Source organism: Triturus cristatus, chromosome 6 (assembly GCF_964204655.1).
Source record: "Triturus cristatus chromosome 6, aTriCri1.1, whole genome shotgun sequence".
NCBI classification, from domain to species: domain Eukaryota; kingdom Metazoa; phylum Chordata; class Amphibia; order Caudata; family Salamandridae; genus Triturus; species Triturus cristatus.
The window spans coordinates 498454697-498477893 of NC_140589.1; the positions used below are offsets into that span (position 1 = coordinate 498454697).

At 43.5% G+C, this 23197-nt stretch overlaps 1 protein-coding gene across 1 annotated transcript in view; it reads right to left on the reverse strand.

The window, feature by feature from the left end:
• Positions 1–23197, reverse strand: part of LMBRD1 (LMBR1 domain containing 1) — a 701604-nt gene that overhangs the window by 286318 nt on the left and 392089 nt on the right. The window contains exon 12 of the mRNA XM_085610906.1: positions 11107–11211. Coding sequence (XP_085467032.1) covers positions 11107–11211 — 105 coding nt within the window. The remainder of the gene's footprint in view (positions 1–11106; positions 11212–23197) is intronic.

Genomic DNA, 23197 nt, shown 5'->3' on the forward strand with positions numbered 1-23197 from the left:
AGTAAAGGAACTATGATCATTTGAAGAAGTAGCAAGCAAGGACACATGGGTCGAGACACGTCTGCTTTATGATCCATAGATCAAGATACTCTCAGGGAAGTTAGAATGTAAGCCCCCTGCATAGATATGTAAAGCCTGTAACTACATAACACAGAGATTAATAATATTTGATTACAATACAGGGATAAAATCGCCTTCACAATAAGGTGCCATGGGTCAGCAAAAAAAAAGTTTGCTCACTAGCTATGCCACACACTGAAAGTAAGCATCTGTTCATTGCATGTAGTGCTATAGATTCATATGCCTTGAATACTCCTGCCATGTAGTGTTGGGCTCGAACTGTTGCTACTTGTTTTTCATCTAAGTCTCTTGAGTCACCAGGACTCAGTGACTCCTCCTCTAGAAGTGAACACACATGGAGATTGACTTCATTATTAAGGCTGTCATCCACACAGTGTGAGAGTAGGTATGAAGTAGGGAGTAAAATAGGAGTGTGTCCAAGTGTGTAGTATAAATAATTCTGTAGGCATCCGATATATGTAGCATATACTAGCTTACGGGGAAGAGGATGGGCATGTGTGAATCTATAGCACTACATACAATGAACAGATGCTTAGGGTAACTCACAAAATTTGTTCGTAGAATGGGTGGCTGTACATACAAATGCTCTGCATCAACTGTAAAGAAGTAGTCCCCTAATCAGTGGCTCGCCAATGGACAGTGAAGAGGTCTGAAACAGTCAGACCAACTCTAATGTTTTGCATTGAAGGAATATACACACAAAAATGCTTTGTGAAGGTGTGTGGAGTAGACCATGTTGCAGCTTTACAAATGTCAGCTATGGGTAAGATCCGAAGAAAGGCCACAGTGGTGGCCTGCTTGCGGGTGGAGTGTGGCTTGGGGTAGGTACGTATTGTCCTTTTGGCTTTAAGGTAGCAGGTCTGGGTGCATGTAACAATCCACCTGGTACTAAATACCTGCCTTAGATATGGGGTGTCATGTATTAGGCTGTGTAATGGCAACAAAGCAAAGCTCTGTTGCGTTTTACGGAAGGATTTGGCCATGGCTATATATTAAATGAGAGCATGCTTGATGTCAAGTTTGTGAAGTGCTCTCTCAGCTACTGAGTCAGGCTGTGGAAAGAAGACCAGCAGCCCAACTGTATTGGCTAAGGTAGAATGGGGAGACCACTTGGGGTTGGTCCTAAGAACCACCATTATGGACCTACAAGAAAGCTTCCTATATTGTGAGAGCCTGAAGCTCACAAATATGCCCAAGGTATTTTATGGCAAACAGAAAGGCGACCTTCCAGGAGAGAATCTGCAAAGGACAAGAATGCAGTGGTTCGAGGGAAGTTCCAGGAGTATGAAGAGGACAATATTCAGATTCCAAACTGGGGCAGGTGGTACCCAGGGTGGGATGACATGTTTAAGGACCTCCATAAAAGCCTTAATAACATAGATCTTCAAGAGTGAGGAGTGTTTGGTGCTGCCGAACTGAGGTGTAAGGTAATCCTGCCTTTTGCAGATGTAGGCAGTAGCAAATAATGTTTTGCACTGTAGGCTTGCGAGGGTTTATGTGGCTCGCAGTAGAGTAGTAGACATACCGTTCCCACTTAGCAGTATAGCAGGTTTGTGTGGTAGGTCTACGGACTTCCTTCAGTATGTCCATGCACTCTTGAGGTACGTTAAGGTAATCAAACTTTAGGACCTCAGAAGCCAGAACGCTGGGTTGAGCTAACTGGGATCTAGGTGTCTGACCCTGGCTTGATTTTGTGTAACAAGGTCTGGTCTGTTGGGGAGCTTCTCCTATTGGGTGATGGCCATCTCTATAAGGGTCGAGAACCACGGGTGTGTGTCTCAAGTGGAAGCCACTAGATGAGGGGGGTGGCTTGCTGCAGTTTCTTCGCCACATACTTTACAAGTGGGAGAGGAGGAAGAGTATGCAAAAATCCCTTCTCAGTTTATCCACAGACCACTGCTCATGAACTGGGGGTGTGGAAACCTGGAGGAGAAGTTTGGACATTTTGCATTTTTTGCAAGTGGCAAAAAGGTCTGTCTGAGTTGCCTCACTAAGAAAAGTAAAGGAATAGCACATACAAGTGGTGTTTCCGATCGTGGACTTGCTGCTGTGTCTTACTTAGCAGGTCTGCAAAGTTGTTGTCCACTCCAAGGGAATACTCCACCAGGAGGTGTCCTTGGTTGAGGACTGCCTAATGACAAATTTGTTGCGCTGGTGCAGACAATTGCAGAGAGTGTGTGCTGCCTCGTTTTTGTAGGTAGAACATGGCTCATGTTGTCGGTCTGCACAAGGGTTGTCTCGCCCTGAATGTCCTGAAGCTTTGAGAGCCAGGTGTGTTGCTAAAAGTTTCAGATGGTTAATTTGGAGGCCTGGTTGATGAGGTGGCCACAGACCCTGGACAGTCATGTCATTCAGATGTGCCCTACACCTAGCGAATGATGCATCCGTAGTGATGGTCACCTGAGGAACTTGGTCTGGGAAGGACCTACCCTGCAACACATTGTTGCTGTTCCACCACTGCAGGGAGCGATAAGTGCTGGCCCTTATCAGCACTAGAACGTCCCAGTGACCCTCCGCTTGCAGCCGCTGATCTGAAAGACACTCTTGGAGTTAACACAAATGGAGCCTTGCTTGACGGACTATGGCTATGCATAAGGCCACTACACCTAGGAGTTACATTCTTGTTCAAACTGTGAGGGGACGGAGAGGATGACAGAGGCAGAAGCTGTAGCAATGCTGCCACCCTTTGGTCAGACGGGTAAGGTTTGCTCAAGACCACATTTAGGACTGACCCCAGGAAGGGTCGTAAGGATAAGTTACTTACCTGTAATCCTAGTTCTCTTCCAGGGGTATCCCCATCAAAGTCATAAGCACTGAATATTCCCGCCCATATGCGGGGTCCCCGGAAATAATAAAAATTATATATGAAAAACACATATATATATACAGCTCTGTATATGTATAAACATATATTATTTTTTCCAAACCAATGCAGCCCCCATAGTAGGCTAGACAATGTAGATATAAATATCCAATAAAACATCATAGGTATAATAATACACCTGAATCTCTCTTTTTTTTGTAAAAATTTTTTAATGAGGTAAAAACTCATGAGAAAGAAAAGAAAACACTGTGCCAAACACAGATCCACAAAAACATTGTTAGCCTGCAGGCTGCATTGCAATACAATACCATAGAGACTAAAAAGCCTTGTACAGGTAAAAACTGGCACCGTGCCTTCAAGGCAGCCCTGATTCCAATATCGCATCATGCCTCAGGGGTGACAGTTGGGTCAGTTGTTCTTTGCGGGACCCGTAGTCCTAAACACAAAGATTCTTCTCATTTGCCTGGGGAGGCGGGTTGGTTGCTTATGACTTTGATGAGGATACCCCTGGAAGAGAACTAGGATTACAGGTAAGTAACTTATCCTTCTCTTCCAGGGGATCCTCATCAATAGGCATAGCACTGAATAGAATAGCAAGCCCACCTTCCACCTGCAGGCAAATGAGAACTGCGCTAAAAATTGAAGACAACAACCGAAATAATCAGTTGTTGAACAGATTTCTCAAGGAGGCTTGCCCTACTTGAGTGTCTGCTCTGGTGTCAGAGTCCAGACAATAATGTCTCGTGAATGTATGGACAGATCTCCAAGTAGCTGCTTTACAGATCTAGGAGAGTGGGACATTATTGAGAAACGCAGCAGTAGCCGCTTTCCCTCTTGTGGAATGTGCCTTAGGTAGAGGCCACAACGGTTTTTGAGCTAGTTGATAAGCCAATTTAATGCTTGACACAATCCATCTGGCAATAGAACGTTTAGATGCTGCAAAACCTGTACGGACAGCACCATAGTTTACAAACAATTGGTCAGACTTTCTGACAGCCTTAGTTCTATCTAGGTAGAATTTGAGAACTTGCTTGATATCCAAAGAATGCAACGCCCTCTCAGCTGGCGAGGAAGGGTTGGGAAAGAAAGTTGGTAGCGAAATAGTCTGATTTACATGAAAATCGGACACTACCTTAGGTAAAAAAGAAGGATGAGTCCTCATCACCACTCTATTAAGGTGAAAAACCGTGTAGGGTTCTTTCGAGCAGAGGGCCTGTATTTCACTCACCCTACGTGCTGAGGTGATAGCTACCAAGAAGGCTGCTTTCCACGTAAGGTGCTGTAATGTAGCCTTATGTATGGGTTCGAAAGGTGGACTCATAAGCTTTGAAAGAACCAGGTTGAGCTCCCAAGAAGGAGAGGGAGGCCCACTGGGGGGTAAACCTTTTTGAGTCCCTGCAAAAAATCTTTCACCACTTGAAGTTTAAAGAATGAATGCTGAGATGGAGAGCACCTATAGGCCGTAATGGCCGCCAGGTGCACTTTGATGGAGGAAAATTTCAATCCCACCCTGGCTAAGTGAAGAAGATAAGGTAAAATCACTTCCTCTTGACATTTCGTAGGGTTATATTGATTTTGAATACACCATATGCAAAATCTCTTCCACTTACAGAAATATGAGTGTCTTGTAGAAGGCCTCCTAGCTTCCTTCAATATGGTCATACATTCCTGGGGAAGGTTTAAATGGCCATACTGGAGGACTTCAGGAGCCATGCTGTTAAGCTCAGTGAGGGAAGGTTGGGATGGTGAATCCTCCCCTGCATCTTGGTTAGCAAGTCCGGCCTGCACGGCAGACGCTTGTGCGGGCGGATCGATAGGTGAAGGAGATCTGGGTACCATCACTGCCTTGGCCAGTCCGGTGCTATCAAGATCATCTTGGTGGCCGAGTGTTGCAGTTTGGTCACCACTTTCGGGATTAGCGGAGGGAGGAGGAAAGGCGTACGCAAATGTCATTGACCAGTCGATCAAAAGGGCATTCCCCACTGACCCTGGTCGATAGTACCTTGAGGCGAAGCCTCGGCATTTTGTGTTGCTTTCGTCCGCGAAGAGGTCTATTTGTGGACGGCCCCACTCCTCGAAAATGTCCTCTAGCACCTCGTCATTGAGGACCCAGTCCTCTGTATCTTGAAAGTGCTGACTGAGTGAGTCCGCTTGAACGTTGAGCTCGCCTGGCAGGTGTACTGCCGTTATGGAAATGTTCCTTGCCAGGATCCAGTGCCACAGGGATTGAGCCTCCAGCGAGAGAGTCCTGGAACGAGTACCTCCCTGCTTGTTCAGGTAGTACATCGTGGTGGTGTTGTCCGTTTGTACTAAAATGGAACTCGTCCTGATTGAGGGCAGGAAAGCCTTGAGGGCGAGATGGACTGCCCTGAGCTCCAGCATGTTGATGTGATATAGCTGCTCGCTGGAGTAGACTCCTCTCCCTCTCTGCACTCTCAGAACCCTTGCTATGCCGATTTGAGTAGAAGGGTTGCCACCTCTTCTCTTAGCATCTTGAGCTGATGAGTCGAATGTACTGGGTGGATCGGTGGAGGAGGACTCCGGAAACGAAGAGAGTATCCATGTCGCAGTATAGTCAGAACCCACTTGTCTCTGATGATGTTTTGCCACTCTTGAAGATGTCGCGAAATACTTCCCCCCCCACTGGAGCGGTGGACGGTATTGGAGGAAGTGATTGCTCATTGCTTGCCTTGAGCTTTGTTTCCGCTGTTGGACTGGCAGTTATTCCCTTGTCCTCTCGTTGATCTTCGGGACTGGAATTGTTGCTTTTTCTGCACTTGCTGGTCTTGGTTCTTCTGCCAGTGAGGGGTTTGAACCCTCTGCTGGAAGGTACGCCTGTCAGATCCCCTACGACGACGGAACTCCTTTCTTTTCTCTAGACCCACAGCTTTCATGGTCTCGAGTTCTGACTTCATACGAGCCATCTCGTCATCGGTATGTGAACCAAAAAGCGAAGTCCCAGAAAAAGGCATATTGATAATCCTGGCTTGTGCCTCAGGTTTAAGAGCCGTTAATCTTAGCCAAGAGGATCTTCTGGCTGAAATACCATGGGCGTAGGAGTGAGCTGCCAGAGTCGCTCCATCTGCTGCCGCACTTATCACCTGATTAGAGACCAGACTGCCCTCCTGTAAGATCTCCTCAAAATCCTTTCTGTCCTCCTGTGGAAGTTTCTCTATGAATCTTTGAAGAGAATCCCAAAGTGATCTGTTGTAGCGCCCCAAGAGCGCTGAGGCACTGGCAACCTTCAAACTGGAGGCGGCCAATCCGCATACTCGTCTTCCCCAAGAGTCTTGCGTCTTGCTCTCTTTGTCCGGAGGAACTGTGGACGACAATGCCACTGAGTGGGTTTTCCTGGCGGCCGCCGAGTCAGGTGGAGGAGCCGCCTTGAGAAACAGAGGATCCTCCGGAGCGGGACGATATTTCTTAAGGATTCGCGCCGGAGCTGACTTGATGGTAGTGGGCGTGAGGAAGACGTCCATCACTGGTTTAAGCAAACCAGGGACCAGAGGCAACAGTGGACGAGACATCGTTCTTTCGTGAAGGGTCTCGAAGATGACTGATGAAGTTGTTTCTTGGACAGGCATTGGGATGTTCAACTTTGCCGCTCCTCTGCACAAAACATTTTGAAATGTGCTGATGTCATCCACTGGAGAAACTCGAGATGGAGGCGTATCTGATAGTGTGGGAGAGTAATCTCTCTTGGAAGAACGACTTGAAGGAGAGGATGTAGGAGACCTACGCCGTCTTCTCTCAGATCGCACCGACTCTCTTCTGCGAGAGGTGGACCTCGATCTTCTCCTGGGCGAACGTGAACACCGTTCATACTCTCTTTCGCGAGAGCGGGAACTTGCTGGTCTCCTAGGCTGGGCAAGGTTCCTCAATCTGGTTAAGGAAATGCTTACTGCATGTGCCATGGAAGGTATACATGGTGGTATGGACTGAGGCAGCACTCTGGTGGGGCTTTGTCCCGGAAGATGACCCTCTTCCTGCCTTAGGAGTGTCAGTGATGCTCTCAATTGAGGACTTGTTGGACAAGGATGCTCTACTGGTGAAATAGGAGCTGGAGACGAATTTATCACTTCTGGTGATCTGGATCTTGAAGGAGACAGAGGAGATCCTGATCCTGCTGAGGCCGATGGTGAAATGGAAATAGGCGGAGATCCAAAGGCAGAACCTTGCTCTGATATCACCTCCGGTGTATATTTCACTCTATGCGGAGACTTGCGCCTCGACGCTGACCTGGATTTAAGTCTTGACGTTACCTGATGCCCCACAGCGGAGGACTGTCTCGACGGCGATAAGCCTATCGCCGGAGATCTGGACTTCGACGCCGAGTGGACAACCGGCGATGAGTCATGCCTCGACATCGAGAGTCTTGTCGTCGACGGAGGGCTTATCCTGGACGGAGGCCTAGAACCCAACGGGGAACTTCGCCTCGACGTCTGTATCTTCGCTGACGTCATGGAAACTTTGGACGACAATGTCGACGTCGATCCCGACGGAGGCGTCCGCCTCGACATCGATCCATGCTCCGACGACAACCTTCGTCTCGACGTCGGCATCGTCTTTGACGACGATCGCCCTTCCTGTAGATTTCGACGTCGACCGTCTGCACCTTTCCCTCGACGTCGACTTTTGTCTAGATGTTGACTTCGACGTCGAACGGTGATGTTTCTCCTTTGACGCCGATCAATGTTTCCTCGACGGCGATGTTTGTTGATTTTCTCTTGGAAGCATGACTCTCCCTGGTCTCCTCACCTCTCAACGACGATCCCGCCGCTGGAGTCTTCGACGCCGAGCCTGACGCCGATGGAGAACACACAAGAATCAACTGCTTCGACGTCGACCACATTTCAGAAAGCCCATAAAGCCTAATCCTCTCCCTTTCCTTCAAAGTCCTCTTTGAAAGGTCCTTACAATGTCGACAGGAAGCAGGAGAGTGTGTGTCCGGTAGACAGATGATACACACTTCATGAGTATCCGAAGAAGCCTTCTTTTTGCCACAGGATGGACAGGGCATGAACAAGGAAGGCATTTTCTGACAGAAAAAAGTTTAAAACTCTGTCAGGAATATCCAGAAATGCTTCACCAAACAGGAGAATAATAAGATGAAGCAAAAAATTCACTAGAAAACTAGCAAATGCTTGACTAGAAGTCAAAAATGAAGAGAGCTGAATTCCAGGGTCCTGACAGAAGGAGCCGGAAAGAACAACTGACCCAACTGTCACCCCTGAGGCATGATGGAATATTGGAATCAGGGCTGTCTTAAAGGCACGGTGCCAGTTTTTACCTGTACAAGGCTTTTCAGTCTCTATGGTATTGTATTGCAATGCAGCCTGCAGGCTAAAAATGTTTTTGTGGATCTGTGTTTGGCACAGTGTTTTCTTTTCTTTCTCATGAGTTTTTACCTCATTAAAAAAAAAAAAAAAAAAAGAAAGAAAAGGAGAGATTCAGGTGTATTATTATACCTGTGATGTTTTATTGGATATTTATATCTACATTGTCTAGCATACTATGGGGGCTGCATTGGCTTGGAAAAAATAATATATGTTTATACATACACAGAGCTGTATATATATATATATATATATATATATATATGTGTGTTTTTCATATATAATTTTTATTATTTCCGGGGTCCTCGCACATGGGCGGGAATATTCAGTGCTTATGACTACTGATGAGGATCCCCTGGAAGAGAACTGAAGTGGCTCGAGGTGGGACTTGATGGTATTGATGGTAAACCCTAAGCTGTGTAGAAGGGAGATTGCAGCATGGGTGTGAACTAGACAGTCTGGTTGGCTTGCAATATTCATAAGCCAGTCTTCTAGGTAAGTAAAGACATTGAATCCTCCCCTTCTGAGATGGGAGGCTACCACTGCTAGAGATTTGGTGAAATCCTTGAGGCTGTGGTAACTCCAAAGAGTAACACTTTGAATTGGCAATGCTGACCACTTACTATAAAGCACAGCTAGCCCCGATGAGCCAGCTGGATTGGGATTTGAAAACATGAAGTCGTCTTGCCGCAGCAGGGGGAACAACATCATGTACAGTGACAATATGGAAAAGTTCTGACAGGATGTATCTGTTGAGAGGCCTGAGATTGGGATGAGGAAGTACAGAGAGTAAACACCGTTTCCCCAGTGTTGAAGGGGCACTAGCTCTATGGCCCCCTTGAGAAGGAGCATCTGAACCTCCTCATGCAGTTGTTGCAAGGTGTTTTGGGCTGAGGGTGTGTGTTCGGTGGGATTTTTGGTGCAGTGCAGATGAACATGAGGCAGTAGCCCTGCTAAATGATGGATACAACCCACTGGCCGGTGGTGATCTCCTCCCAGCGGGGAAGAAATAACTAGTCTCCCCCCTGACGGGTGTTGTGTGATCAGGTGGGTTTCAGGGCAAGCCAGTTCTAGGAGGTAGAGTCACCCTTTGGGGAGGGCTTCTGCCCCAACCCTTGGAGCTGGTACCTCTGAAGGTGTCCCGTGTGTAACCTCCACCTCCCTGTTGATAGTAACCCTGCTGCTGTCATTGATAGGACTTAGTTGGCTCTAGAGAAGTGGCCTTGGACTGACCCCTTGTTTGTTCTCTCCGAAAGGAGCCCCTGGTGGGGGAAACTTGAAGGATAACCATGACCTTAGCAATGTCGGTGTCTTTCTTTATTTTTTTTTCAAAATCTCATCAACCTGCAGGTTAACAGGTGTTCACTGTCGAAGGGCAGCCTTGTCCTTAGGCCTTTTGTGGGTTAGTGGTTGCAGAGGAATGACTCGAGCAAGAGTGTCCTCCAAGGTGTGTCTATGCAATTAAGGCAAAGTCTTTTCTGAAGCAGAGATAATGCCTGTGAGTGGGTGGAAGATAATGCAGCACTGACTTTCATCCAGCTACTGTTGGAGCTTTTCGAGGGTTGGCCTTTCCTCAGTGTCTGCTGGCGAGGACCTCGGAGCGGACTGTGTTTTTAGCACCAACTGTGGTTTTGGCATCGATGGAAGCATTGTCTTTGAGACTTTGATACCAACATGTGGTCTCGGACTCATGGGCTGCATGGGTGAGGGGAAAGGGGAGAGGGAGGTCGAGGCTGCTAGCAGGATCCCATCTCAGCTCAACACCTTGCTTCAGAGCTGACCAGAGCCGGAGGGTGGTGGCATACCTGAGAGTGGCGATGGCTTATGCATGGCGCTTGATGCCTGCACCCTGGAGCGGCGGTGCTTGGCTTGAACATACAGCCACTTATGTGTCTTAGAAGAGATCTGGGTTTGACCATTTTCACATGCCCTGACATGATCTTCACACAAGTCCAGGGTTCGACGGAGGTTGATAGACCGTCCTCTGGCTTCTCTTACTCCTCTTGAACTTCTTCTCTGTGTTACCCGGAGTCTGAGCCAATGATTTTGGTTCTGGGTTGGTGGGTCTGAACGTCTGGTGGAGACTCGTCAAATTCCTCTTTGGCACCAAGTTGGTCTGCCTCGAACAAACATATGCACCATCTCTAAAGATGATCAGTAATTTTTGCTGTGGGCCCACCACCTGCCTCTCTGCTACCAAAGTGTCTTTATGCTCCTGAAGGATTGAGCAAGTGATGCAGTGGGTCTCATCATGCTCTGGAGAGACACACAGGTTAAAGACAGCATGGAGGACAGCGCAAGGGTACTTTGAGTGATACTGAGAACATCTATTGAAAGGCGTCCGATCCATTATCTTCTGTGTGTTCTTCTTCTCCGACATCGTAAGGAGGATGAGTAGCCCCTAAGGGTAGGCATGCCAGAGACCCAATTCTTCGGCGATGATGAGCAGGGCAGTTTGAGTGAAGAAGGTGGAAGAAAAGTTAAGCCCATTAAAACGTCTTATCAGCAACGATGAGAGAAGGAAAGGCAGAAAGCCCTGGGGCCATGACAGTTAGTGTGGAACGTGTTGAGACAGATTGCAGCATTCATACACGTGCAAACCCGATGGTGGAGATTTTTTTTTTTAGCAATGGGGTCGGTTGCCCATGTGCGTTCACTACCAGAGGAGGAGTCACCGAGACCTCATGGCTCAAAAGACTTCTTCAAAGAAAAAAAGCTACAGCAGTATGAGCCCAACACTAAATGGTAAGAGTATGCAAAGCATGTGCATCTACAACCACACATTCTACAATCATAATTTTCTTTGAAACAAACAATAAAAAAGAACTCCTCGCTGAAATATTTATGATACAATTTTGAACTTACCCTTATCCAAAAGAACCAGATGCCCATATTTCGAATACCAGACATTGATGTGAAGATGAAGTACATCATAATAGTTGTAATAAGTATGTAATCAAGTGGAAACACCTACAAAATTAACAAATACATGGATTACTGAAGTAAAAGGTAAAGTACGTAAATATAATACAGCACCGTTTTATTAACACCCTTACCAAAATGAAAGTTCAATTCTCTAGCTATAATAAATGGCTCTGAAAAATTCAGTACCTTCTGAAGTGATTTAAAAAAAATGAAGTATACAATGATAATGTAATTAACCTGATATATATATTGAACTTTTTAGTGTATGTAATCTCATACTTTCCATTTGCATCTGCCTTCCTTTCAAACATATGAATGTCTTGGCTGAAAAAATAGCAAATATCTGGGTGCATCCTGAAAGCTAGAGTTGAATTTCAGAAAGGCCTACTATACATTTCTCTGAGGTCTATAAAGTGATAATCACTGAACCTGATAGCAGTAACCTTTGTAACCTTTGTACTTAGCAATGCTAAATACCAAATTCTGTGAGAACATCCACTACACAATTTTGTTGATATGGCATTAGATATCAGAGTAGAGTAACATGCATCTTCTAACGATGATGGCTTGGCTCAATCCACTTTTTACATTCTTGTTTGTGAACTGTAGTTCTTGTAAGAATATGTCTCTGCATTGCAAACTCATTTTACGGCTAAGGTTCGGCAACTGTCGTCAGACAAACTTCAAATTTATTTTTTAATGGAGTTGTTTAACAGCGCTTTTCTTTCATATTTTTTTCTGGAATTTGGGCAGGTTTTATTAGGATATAACATGTAAGGTACTGCAGCTTCTCTGCAGTCTGAGAAAAAGTCAGATAAAGCGGTGAATGAAGGATGTCTGTGGTTTTATGGAAAGCTACTGAAGGGTATATGGGAAGATACTTCTACTTCCACCTTTTATGGCTAACGCAAAACATTGCAAATCATTATTGTTTACTTTGGAATTTTATGTAGAGCTGCACGTTGCCGTTTAGATACTATAGGGCACTACTCAAGATTGAGAATCTAGATGAAGTGAGGATGTTGAAATTGAAGTGAAATCGGCATGGGTGTGTCTATTCAGATTTTTGTCAATCACCACTGCCATTTGCTGGGATGTTCAGTGATAGGTGATGTACAATTCAGTTTTCAGACATTTTCTAAAACTTTTAGTATGGCTTTACCCCCAGATTGGGATTCAGTGTGTTTTATAACCTGGGACCCTGGACTCGCATTGACCTTCCTGCATGTTTCAGGTATTTGAAGGTCAGTTGAGTAATTTATTGTTGATGAGCACTGCTATCTATTGGAAGAATACTTGGTTACAAGTGTTTGAGGGTATCCTGGACTATTTCTCCTGTGGGCCTAGTGGACAGTGCTTTAAAAAGTGTTTTTGCATCTAATGGGAGGTATTGTTTTAAGAGCTTTCGTATGTTCACAGATTCAAGTATATACTTGCTGCCAGATTTTAAAGTCTCTGCAGCCTAGCAATGAGAGTCTTCGCCTGCCGGATGTAGACTATGTTGCATTAGACAAAAACTGTTCTAAACCCCTCCAGACCATAGACAATTATTACCCCAATTTCAGAGAAAACATCTTTCAATATTAAGTCTCGGATTTATAATAATAAAATGAGGTTCTCCAAGTTGCCTCCTCTCACCTAAAGATGGATGAAGGAAGAAGGGAGGAAAACAGCTTATACATCCGAATACCTTTCAAGATTAACACATTTCTCTGAATATAATAAGTAAGGGTCATTTTTGCTTAGTAGGGCCTTATGCAATCAGTCTCTGGTTACTATATTTTATGCTGATCATTCCATATGCGTCTATCAGTCTACCGCAATGCACTTACGATTGCCAGATTACCCAATCAACCCGATGCAATAACCCTGGAGGCCATATTCCAAGGGGTTATGGCCCACCGTGATGAAACTAGGTCAGACAGCCGTAGAGTGCAGGCAGCTAACTGGAAGAGGCAAGGGGCCATGCGAAAGGTGATAAAGACCTGCTCAGAGTTTTCAGCCAGAATGACTGAGATGGAAAGTTGGGTTGCAACCCTGGAGTCTGATTTGTTAGCTAACAGTAAGGCCAGAATGGAGGATGAAGAGTGCCTCACTGATACTTTGTGGAAACTCAAGGAGTTTTAAAACAGACTAAGGCGCAATAATCTCAGGGTTTTAGGGGTCAGGGAAGGCGCTGAGAAGGATGACACGCAAGAGTTTCATTGTTGGCCTATTTAGGAATGCTTTCCCTGAATTGACTGACTGGAGTTGGGATTTGGAGATACAGAGGGCACAACATTCTTGTTGAGTTCTGCAAAATTGAAAGTCATCTCTCAAGACAGGATATATTTTTCCCTCTGAGGTCTAAGTCAAGGAATTTCTGGATAATCTTGGGTAGTACGTGTCCTCAGATCGCAAGTTAAAAAAATATATAAGGATGGCTCACTGAGGTGTTACATAAACCCGCAGGGGAGTACTAGAAATACCTGATCTATGATTTCTGGTGAGGAAGAACTAAACCTATATTATACCAGTCTTTGACATCATGGATCTAGGTGTCGAGTCTGAGACACAAGTTTTTCTGGTTGCTGTTGTTCTTTATCTCGGGGAGTCTCTAGAGACCGAAGATGGACCTACGGCAAAAGATGCCCTTTTTCTACACTCTTCTTATCTCCCTTATGTAGAACCTTTAAACTTGCTTTGACGCTCCTCCCGCCCGATGAGCTTCATGTTTTGAATGTAATCCATGTGCACAACTGGCAGTGACAATCGTCTTCAGGGCAATGTTGCTCAAGAAGCAGTTGGGGGCAGCTTTTGGGAATAAGATTGAGCCTTCTCCCTACTACTTAAGGAGCATTTCATAAAACACAAAGCCATTTTGTGAAAACTGCTAATAAATTCCTGTCATGAAATACTTGGGAAACACGACAAAAGTTGAGTGTAAACAAATCTTTCAAATGTCAAAACAGGCAAAGTAACACAACCTCAGTGTTCTAAGATCCTACTTTTAGGATCCAGAGAATATGACCTGGGTTAACTGGTATTGACAGGGCATGTAGAGGTAATGGTGGAGTGTGATTCCTTAAAGTGGCATTTTTCAGTCTGTGATTGTGACAGCCTTTCTTCTTTTTTTTAAAATGCTTGTGAAAGATTCTCCTCATCACTAGTTCTTAAGGCAGGAACGCACACACATTTTTAAATTTAATTGGCTTATTTTTTTAAAAATTACTAATTTGGACAACATATAGTCTACGAAGTAATTGTTTTTTATTTTTATTTAAAAAATTGAGTTTTCTACATAAAAAGTTTTTGTGAAAAGAATATATTCATATTGCCAACCAATTTAGACTGTAACATGGAGCTGTCAATGTTGGTGCATTCTCCAGAACAGCCTGTTCCTCCAAAACTGTAACAACAATGAATGAGCTGCAAAAAGATGGGAGGGACACAGCGGGGAGTTCAGGAGAGAATTTATTTTCACTAAAAAGCCGTGGCATGACTCGTTTCGAACAATATCTTCCTCAGATGCCGGCTTCAACAGGACACTCCCACCAGTTCTTTAAAATAATCTTAGTCGCTCCGCCATTGGTGGCCATCCAGATGGGCTGAACCATAGTTCAAAACGGATTTGCAGTTGCGTTGGCAGACTGCAAGTCCTAGTATGCATATATATATATAAATATATATATATTTACACAGACAACTAAATATATATATATATATATATATATTTTTCACACAACAAGATGTTACTTACTATGATTTCTATGTGTTTAGAGAACTTTTTTCTTTTCCAACATCAGGTATACCAACAGACACGTGGGGTGGCCATGGGGGCTTGCTTTTCTCCCAGTTACGCATGTTTGCACATGAGTTACTGGGAGGAGCGCGTCCTCATGGCCAAATATCACATGATCATGGAGTCTAATATTATCTGTTGGTATAGGTTCATCGATAATCTGTTTTTGGTAATGAATGCAGTGCACGCAGTTTCCTTCAGGCAATTAACACCAATGACTTGAATTTACAATTTACGTTTGAGATTAGTAGACAATCAGTTTACTTTTTAGACGTTGAAATATTTGTCCTCAATCAACTCCAAACTAGACTCCATAGAAAGGACACCGCGGGGAATACGGTGTTACATGCATTCAGTCATCATCCACAACATCTAATTAACAGTATTCCCTTTGGAGAAATGCTAAGAATGCGACGCATTTGCAGCATGGATGCAGACTTCTTCAAAGCACAGACTGATTGCAGGGATCGTTTCAGGGAAAGGGGGTATTCTGATTCTATACTCTCCAGAGCAGTGCGGAGAACTAATAATATAACTAGAACCATGGCACTGGCACCAAAAATAACCCCTGAGCACAGTCCAACAGTTGACACCACTGAGGAGACACGCATTATACTGACATTCAGCGCACAGCATAAATTGGTGCGCAAAATTATCAATGACGATTGGTCACTAATACGTGCGGACTCGGTATTAGGTAGTCAACTGCCGAAAAAGCCCAAGATTGCATTCAGGAAAGCACGCTCAATGAGTAATTTGTTAGTGAGCAGCAGTCCTGAACTGAGACATTCTACATCTTGGTTAACAGCAAGGAAAGGGTTTTTTCGTTGCAATTCATGCAAGGCATGCAGATATGGAGTGAGTTCTAGGACATACATGTCACCTTTTCTCCCAGAACCTGTTCCAATCTCCAAGTATCTCAATTGCAAGACGGATTTTGCGGTGTATGTGCTGGAGTGCTCCTGTGGCCTGCGTTATGTTGGTAGCACCAAGCTGCAGGTTCACAAGCGGGTACTTCAGCACATGCAAGCGATCACCAATAATGATCTAGCTTACCCGGTGGCACGCCACTTCAAAGAGCACCACGCTAGTAAACTGGAGGCTTTCAGTTACTGGGTGGTGGACTCAATTCCTACATTGAGAAGGGGAGGCTCTTAGGAGATTGGAAACTGATTATATCTTGGAGCTACACAGTAAAGGCCCCCGGGGGTTAAATTCAAGTGAGGACTTCTTTACCCATCAATACGCTAGTCATCAATTCTTTTGAGATCAGATAATATACTGTATAATTTTAACAAGTTTCAAACATATGCTGCTATTTCCCTGTTTTTTATATGTAAATACTATTGAAGTTTAGTCAATTTTTTACACACTTTTTTGCACATAGGGTTTTCTCTTTTTAATAAAATAATGTACTGTATATTTATTAACGAAGGTTGTCACGGATGTGACCTCTAGTTACAAATATGCATTTTTGCACTTTTGCACAGTCACTTTATTTTAGCAAGGGTCTGAATTGAAGTACCCCAATGGGGCGGCATAACGCAAGGATAACTTGTCTTTTCTATTTTTTGAAAACAAAGCAAGAATGATAAAATCTTTCTTTCTTCCAAACAGGAGGGTTTTCAACTATTATCTTGGTGACAGTTGGATGCATTATGCAAGTCATGTGAAAAATCTATTGATTTTTTATACGCCATTGTTTTTTATAATGAGTAATTGCTTATTTATAAAATACCTTCTCTGTTTAATCATGTAGTTGACACAAGCATTAGTCCGTTATCACAATGTATTTAGACAGTGATTGCAACTAGTTGTAATATAGTCTTGTGAAGACAGACTATCAGTGGACAAGTTACCTGTATGTCTATTTCTATGCCTGACCACTTGCTGACCATGTGACTCACTAAGGTAGATATAATTGGATAAACTCGCTGTGTTGTGCATCATGTGACCAAGGCCTGTGACGGGCTGAAACGCGTAAAGGCGGCGTTGGTGCTTGTTATATTTAAATAAATTATTGGATTCTTCACCGCATTCTGGGTCTGCTTCCGTTCTTTGAGGACAATCCTGTAATTTTGAAACGGAGTTTGGATATATATATATATATATATATATATATATATATATATATATATATATATATATATATATATATATATATATATTACCTACTGGCGATAGCCAGTAGGTAGTTATAGTTAGGACCACGTTTCCATAGGAAAACCTCAACATTCTATTTTGAATAACTTTGGCGCCGGTCGACGAATCCTCGCAAATTTTTCAAAATAGGTGGGGCGCTACGCTCCGCTCCTACCCTGAAAGTCTCGGGGGGATCCGTCAAGCGGGGGCTGAGATAAAAGGGGGGTCCCAAAACGCGTTTTTCCCATGCATTTTTCCATAGGACCTTTAGAACGAGCTACAGCCCGAACGGCTGAACAGAATTACTCAAAATTTGGCAGAGAGGTAGTCCCTAGGTCAAGGAAGTGCCTTTTGTAGGTTTGGTGTAAATCTGTTCAGTAGATTCTGAGAAAATAGCCTTTAAATCAATATATATATCTGAGCCAGCTTACGGTACGCTTACCGTACGCTTACGGTAAGCGTACGGTGGCGTGCGCGAGCGCGATTCTGATTGGCTCTTAGATCTTAGTAAACATTCGAATCGTTCGAAACCAGCCAGCGGCGGCCGCCATTTTGTCTCTCGCACTGAGAGTGATTTTTAAAATATCAAGCCCAAAAACATGTAAAGGGGCTGTTTTGACAACTCCCTCCCACATAGTCATGTTGAGGGAGTCCCCAAACATCCCCCAAGTGCAAAAACGGTTTTATTTTTTTTTCGGCAATTTCGCGGGGTACGCTTACCGTACGCTTACCGTAAGCGTACGGTAAAAAAATAAAAATAAAAAAAACACTATCCACACTTACCCCACCCCCTGTGCTTTTGGTGGCCGAAGGCCACCAAAAGCACAGGGCTTATGTTAAGGGCAAAAAACACTATCCACACTTACCCCACCCCCTGTGCTTTTGGTGGCCGAAGGCCACCAAATGTACAGGGCTTATTATAAGGGAAAAAAACTTAGCATTTAAAAAACCGTACTAATTCACTGAAAAAACCATAGGTTTCACACACGTTATAGTTAGGAATTAGCATTTAAAAAACCTTGCAAATTCACTGAAAAAACCATAGGTTTCACACATGTTATAGTTAGCGGAAATTTTACTGATAAAAAACCAGTGAAATTCCCCCGTTATAGTTAGTGCAGGCAACTATAACTCACGCGACTGCAATCTTCTGCTGATGACATATGTGTCTTTATGAAAAAAATATATTTGTAATATATGTATAGCTAAAAATGTATGGAAGAAGACATGGGCAAATAAGTGTCTAAATACAGTATTAGCATCAGCAGAGGATTGCAGTCGCGTGAGTTATAGTTGCCTGCACTAACTATAACGGGGGAATTTCACTGGTTTTTTATCAGTAAAATTTCCGCTAACTATAACATGTGTGAAACCTATGGTTTTTTCAGTGAATATATATATACACACATATATATAAAACAAGAGGTTGCCCAAAATGAAGAAGCCACACAGGATGAGTTTACCCATTTAATCCACGGGTACAGTCCATCAACATGCAACCGTGTACACGCCCACTGGGGCGGGATATTTGAATGTACACAGGTGGTTCACTCACGGCCTCTTCCATTTGCCAGTGATCAAGGGCGGTGGTTACGCCCAAAACGCGTTTGGCTATGTATTTGTGCTGGGAGCATTGATGGACTGCACCCATGGATTAAATGGGTAAACTCATGCTGTGTGGCTTCTTCATTTTGGGCAACCTCTTGTTTTTTGTATAGCGGCCTGCCGAGCCGCGAAGGAGCCCCACCGCGCATTCAGCGGGTCTGCAGTGGCAGAGATAAAGAGACACTGCACGAAGGATGAGTCCGATCCATGGGTGTTTATTTGGTCTGCCTGACTGCTCCTGACATACCCACTGGGGTAAGATTTAACATTTTATGGAAACGGCGGAACCCACAGTGGTTTTATTCAAAGTGGACTGCAGAGACCAACATGCAACCGTGTACACGCCCACTGGGGCGGGATATTTGAATGTACACAGGTGGTTCACTCACGGCCTCTTCCATTTGCCAGTGATCAAGGGCGGTGGTTACGCCCGAAACGCGTTTGGCTATGTATTTGTGCTGGGAGCATTGATGGACTGTACCCGTGGATTAAATGGGTAAACTCATCCTGGGATGTGGTTTTTCTTACTGATGGCCCTCATGGATATACACACACGAGAGACCCTCCCTGGCAAAGAGTTTCCTTTTCGAATTGAATTTGACTTGTAGCACCTCTCTGAATGAGCGTGTGCGCTAGATTTTTAATATATGTGCATTTGGTATAAGTCCTGTATCCTAATGTGTTATATTATGGCTGTTGATGAGAATTTACGGCCATTGAACTTAACCATGTTAGTATTGCATTTATGCTCGTGCATTTGGAACACGATAGGGTTCCTTCATGATCATTTGCTTGCACTCGTAACTGACACGGGAGGACCAATGCGTGTCTTCTCCCTCACGCACGCTCTATGCAAGTTCGAGTGCATTGTATTCTCCGCGCATGCGCGTTAACAACTCACACGCATTCGCGTACATTGTATTCTCCGCGCATGCGTGGCTACAACTAACACACATTCGCTTTGGCTTTCTAGTGTTCCTTTACCGCGCATGCGGGTTATGCATTGACAGGCAGTGCCCTGGACAGCTCAATCGGCGCGCTGCACCTGCAGGCATTTACATCGAGACAATCTATTTAAACCTCACGAGTGCGTCCGTCGGTACCTCCGGTCTTACCTCAATGACCGCCCTGGGGTACCGACGGATAGGTGAGTGCTCTGTTTGTTTTCTCAGTCTACTAGGTAATGACTTGACTTCATTTTTGTCTGCTCCATAGACACTATTACTATTCTGAATAACTGATTCTATGGTATTCTTAGGAGTTCTAGGTGATTACTTTATTTTCTATGCTTTATGTATTAGGATATTCAGTACTTTTTTACCTTGTATTATGACAAGGTCTTCTCTTTAATTTTTGTTCTTAAATTTGAATTCCTGGGTTCATGGGAGCTGAGACACTCTTACAATGGCTATTTTGTCTTTTGAACTTGCTTATATTAGTGTATGTGACTTTCTAATTTGTTGTGACAATTTCCATTAGAGTCACTTACCAGATGTTGGGAGTGTGTGTTTTCTACAATTTTCCATTTTTTTCACCTATTGGGATGGCGTAAATTCCACCCTGGGTGGCAGCAATTGTTACAAAGTGTCTACAGTTGAGGTACATTTTGAATGATTCCTGTAACAATGTCTTATATACCATATATGTCTTTGCAATTTGGGATTGGATGAATTCACTCTCAGGTTTTTTAACTAAGCTTTGGAAGAGGAGGGTTTTTTCAGGTATTACCTGTTTTGCTTTCTCCTACTATTTCTTTCTTTTTAGAGCGGGGCCCCTTTCCCTGAGTTGAGACCAGGTTGAGGTGAGGGCTGTACCCACTATCTATGGGTAAGTGCAATTCGAAACGAACAGTACTGAATGCCTATACAGCATTAGTGAATGCTTATTTTTTGGTCATAGAAATTTATTTTGGCCTGTATTTGAGCCTGTTTTACACATTGGGTCTCTGTCCTTTTTCTAAATTTCTCCACAGGTATCCGGTTTTGATTGCTGTATCAACTTGACCGGTGCGGTAGGAATTTTTTATCTGCACCCCACTTTTGTATAATTTACACACACGTTTTTCTCACTGAAAACCACAGCAGTAATTTAGGTCCTGATGAAAGCCCAGATACTATCGATCGCCTAAGGGCAGAAACATGTTGACCATACTTGCTTTGGACAATAGCATAATGTCAATTTAATTTATGCAATATTGCCATCTTGCTTTTTAAATATGACAGGGGTTCCCTACTATTAAAGAACTTTTGGGTACCCTTAGCCATTTTTAACTCACACATATGATTTTACTGCTGACTATTAGGATTTCTCACCTCGTTCTATGGGTAGTACCTCATCCAAGACAATATTTGTGAGAGATCAGGTGACAATCCTCCTTTAGTGCTCCTTCTATGCCAGTGACCGGATCACTGCTTTATGAACTGGTCCGGCTGGATGGAGTATACAGACCCAGATGATAAAAACAATTAACCACCTTAAGTGATTGATGGGTCCTGGTGAAGGGAGTGCTCTCTAATAGAGTTGTCATTTTGAGTATGGGGTTTATTTAGACGTCTTTGTGTAACTCTTTGGCTCTATTTCTGACCCAGGTTGTATTAGTGTGTTGATGTTTATTTGGTCTGCCTGACTGCTCCTGACATACCCACTGGGGTAAGATTTAACATTTTATGGAAACGGCGGAACCCACAGTGGTTTTATTCAAAGTGGACTGCAGAGACCAACATGCAACCGTGTACACGCCCACTGGGGCGGGATATTTGAATGTACACAGGTGGTTCACTCACGGCCTCTTCCATTTGCCAGTGATCAAGGGCGGTGGTTACGCCCGAAACGCGTTTGGCTCTGTATTTGTGCTGGGAGCATTGATGGACTGTACCCGTGGATTAAATGGGTAAACTCATCCTGTGTGGCTTCTTCATTTTGGGCAACCTCTTGTTTTTTATATATATATATATTTTTTTTTTTTTTTTTTTTACTCCAAAAGACGCGGCACACAGGAACATTAATTAAGGCTTTTTATTTTGAAACACTCAGACCAACGCGTTTCAGCCCTCCTGGCTTTGTTCACGGTCAGTGAGCCCTCTTCTATTTCTACAATTTATACCATTTTTGCCGTCATGTTGCATTATGGGATTTGCAGTTTAAACAACCAAATGTTATATTTTTATAGGAAGAAAGTCTTATGTAGGCAAACGTTATTATATATCATAACTGTTTGGTGCATTCTAGGTAATGCTCTTGGCATTTGCAGTATTATCGTACTTGTGATTTAAATAATTCATAGAATGGCAACTTAGCAGTTTCTAAATATACATTGTATAGTACCTTATTATATTCATGCAATTATTATTCACTTTAAGTTGCATTTCCTTAAGCTTAGTCAATTGCCATTGTCTACAAGTTTGGGTATAGTACCCTGGTTTACAAACTGAGTGGGTCTCACATGTGATCAATTTCTTACTTCTTTAATGTCTGATTAATTTAACATTGTATATTCAGTTCAGATGAACATAAAGTTCTTCATCATTGTTCATCCCTTTCGGGGTCTTAGTCCTCAGTCGAATTATGCACTTTGATTCTATTTGACGAAGTTTTTTCATTCGATTCCCTCCACGCTCATTTGGTGGTACCATGTGTATTCCAAAGAAACTCATCGCTTTCCAGTCGCTTTTTTGACACAATGCCATATGTTTTGCTGTTGCGTATGCCATATCCTTGTTCTTCACTGCTCTTATGTGCTCCAGGATTCGCTTTTTTAACATGCAAATGGTGCTGCCGATGTATTGCATCCCGCATCTGCATTCCACTATGTAAACAACATAAGTAGAAGTGCATGTGATTTTCTGGTCTATATCAAACATTTTGCCATCGGGTTCCTTAAATGAACTTACATTTTTTCCAATTTTGCATGCCTTGCACGTATTGCATTTTCTGAAGCCTTTCTGTTGTTTATCTAGCCAGTTTTCTTGTTCTTTTTCTTTAAAGTGACTAGGTACCAATGCATCTCTCAAAGATCTCGTTTTCCTGTATGATATCAATGGTCTGTCTCCCAGTAGTTTCCCTATATCTGGATCCCCAGATATCAGGTGCCAATATTTATTGATTTTTCGCATAATTTGGCTGCTTTCCTTGCTGTAAGTTGTGACAAATCGTGGTACTTGATCTTTTTCTTGACATTTACTCTTAGGTGTGAGGATTTCTGCTCTTGTTTTTTTATCAATTCTGTTTTTGCTTTTCTGCAGGTTTCTCTCATGGTAGCCTCTCGCTTTTAATCTGCTCATTGATTCCAGAATTTGATTTTCTGCATCTGTAGGTTCGGAACAGTTACGTTTTAGCCGGGTAAATTCCCCATATGGGATACTTGTGATCAAGCTCGTTGGGTGGAAGCTTGTCCCATGAAGTATGCTGTTCGTCGCCGTTTTTTTGCGAAACAGTGTGGAGTGAATTCTGTTACCTTCAATGTAGATCTTAGTGTCTAGAAAATCGATTTCCTTCTTGCTTGAA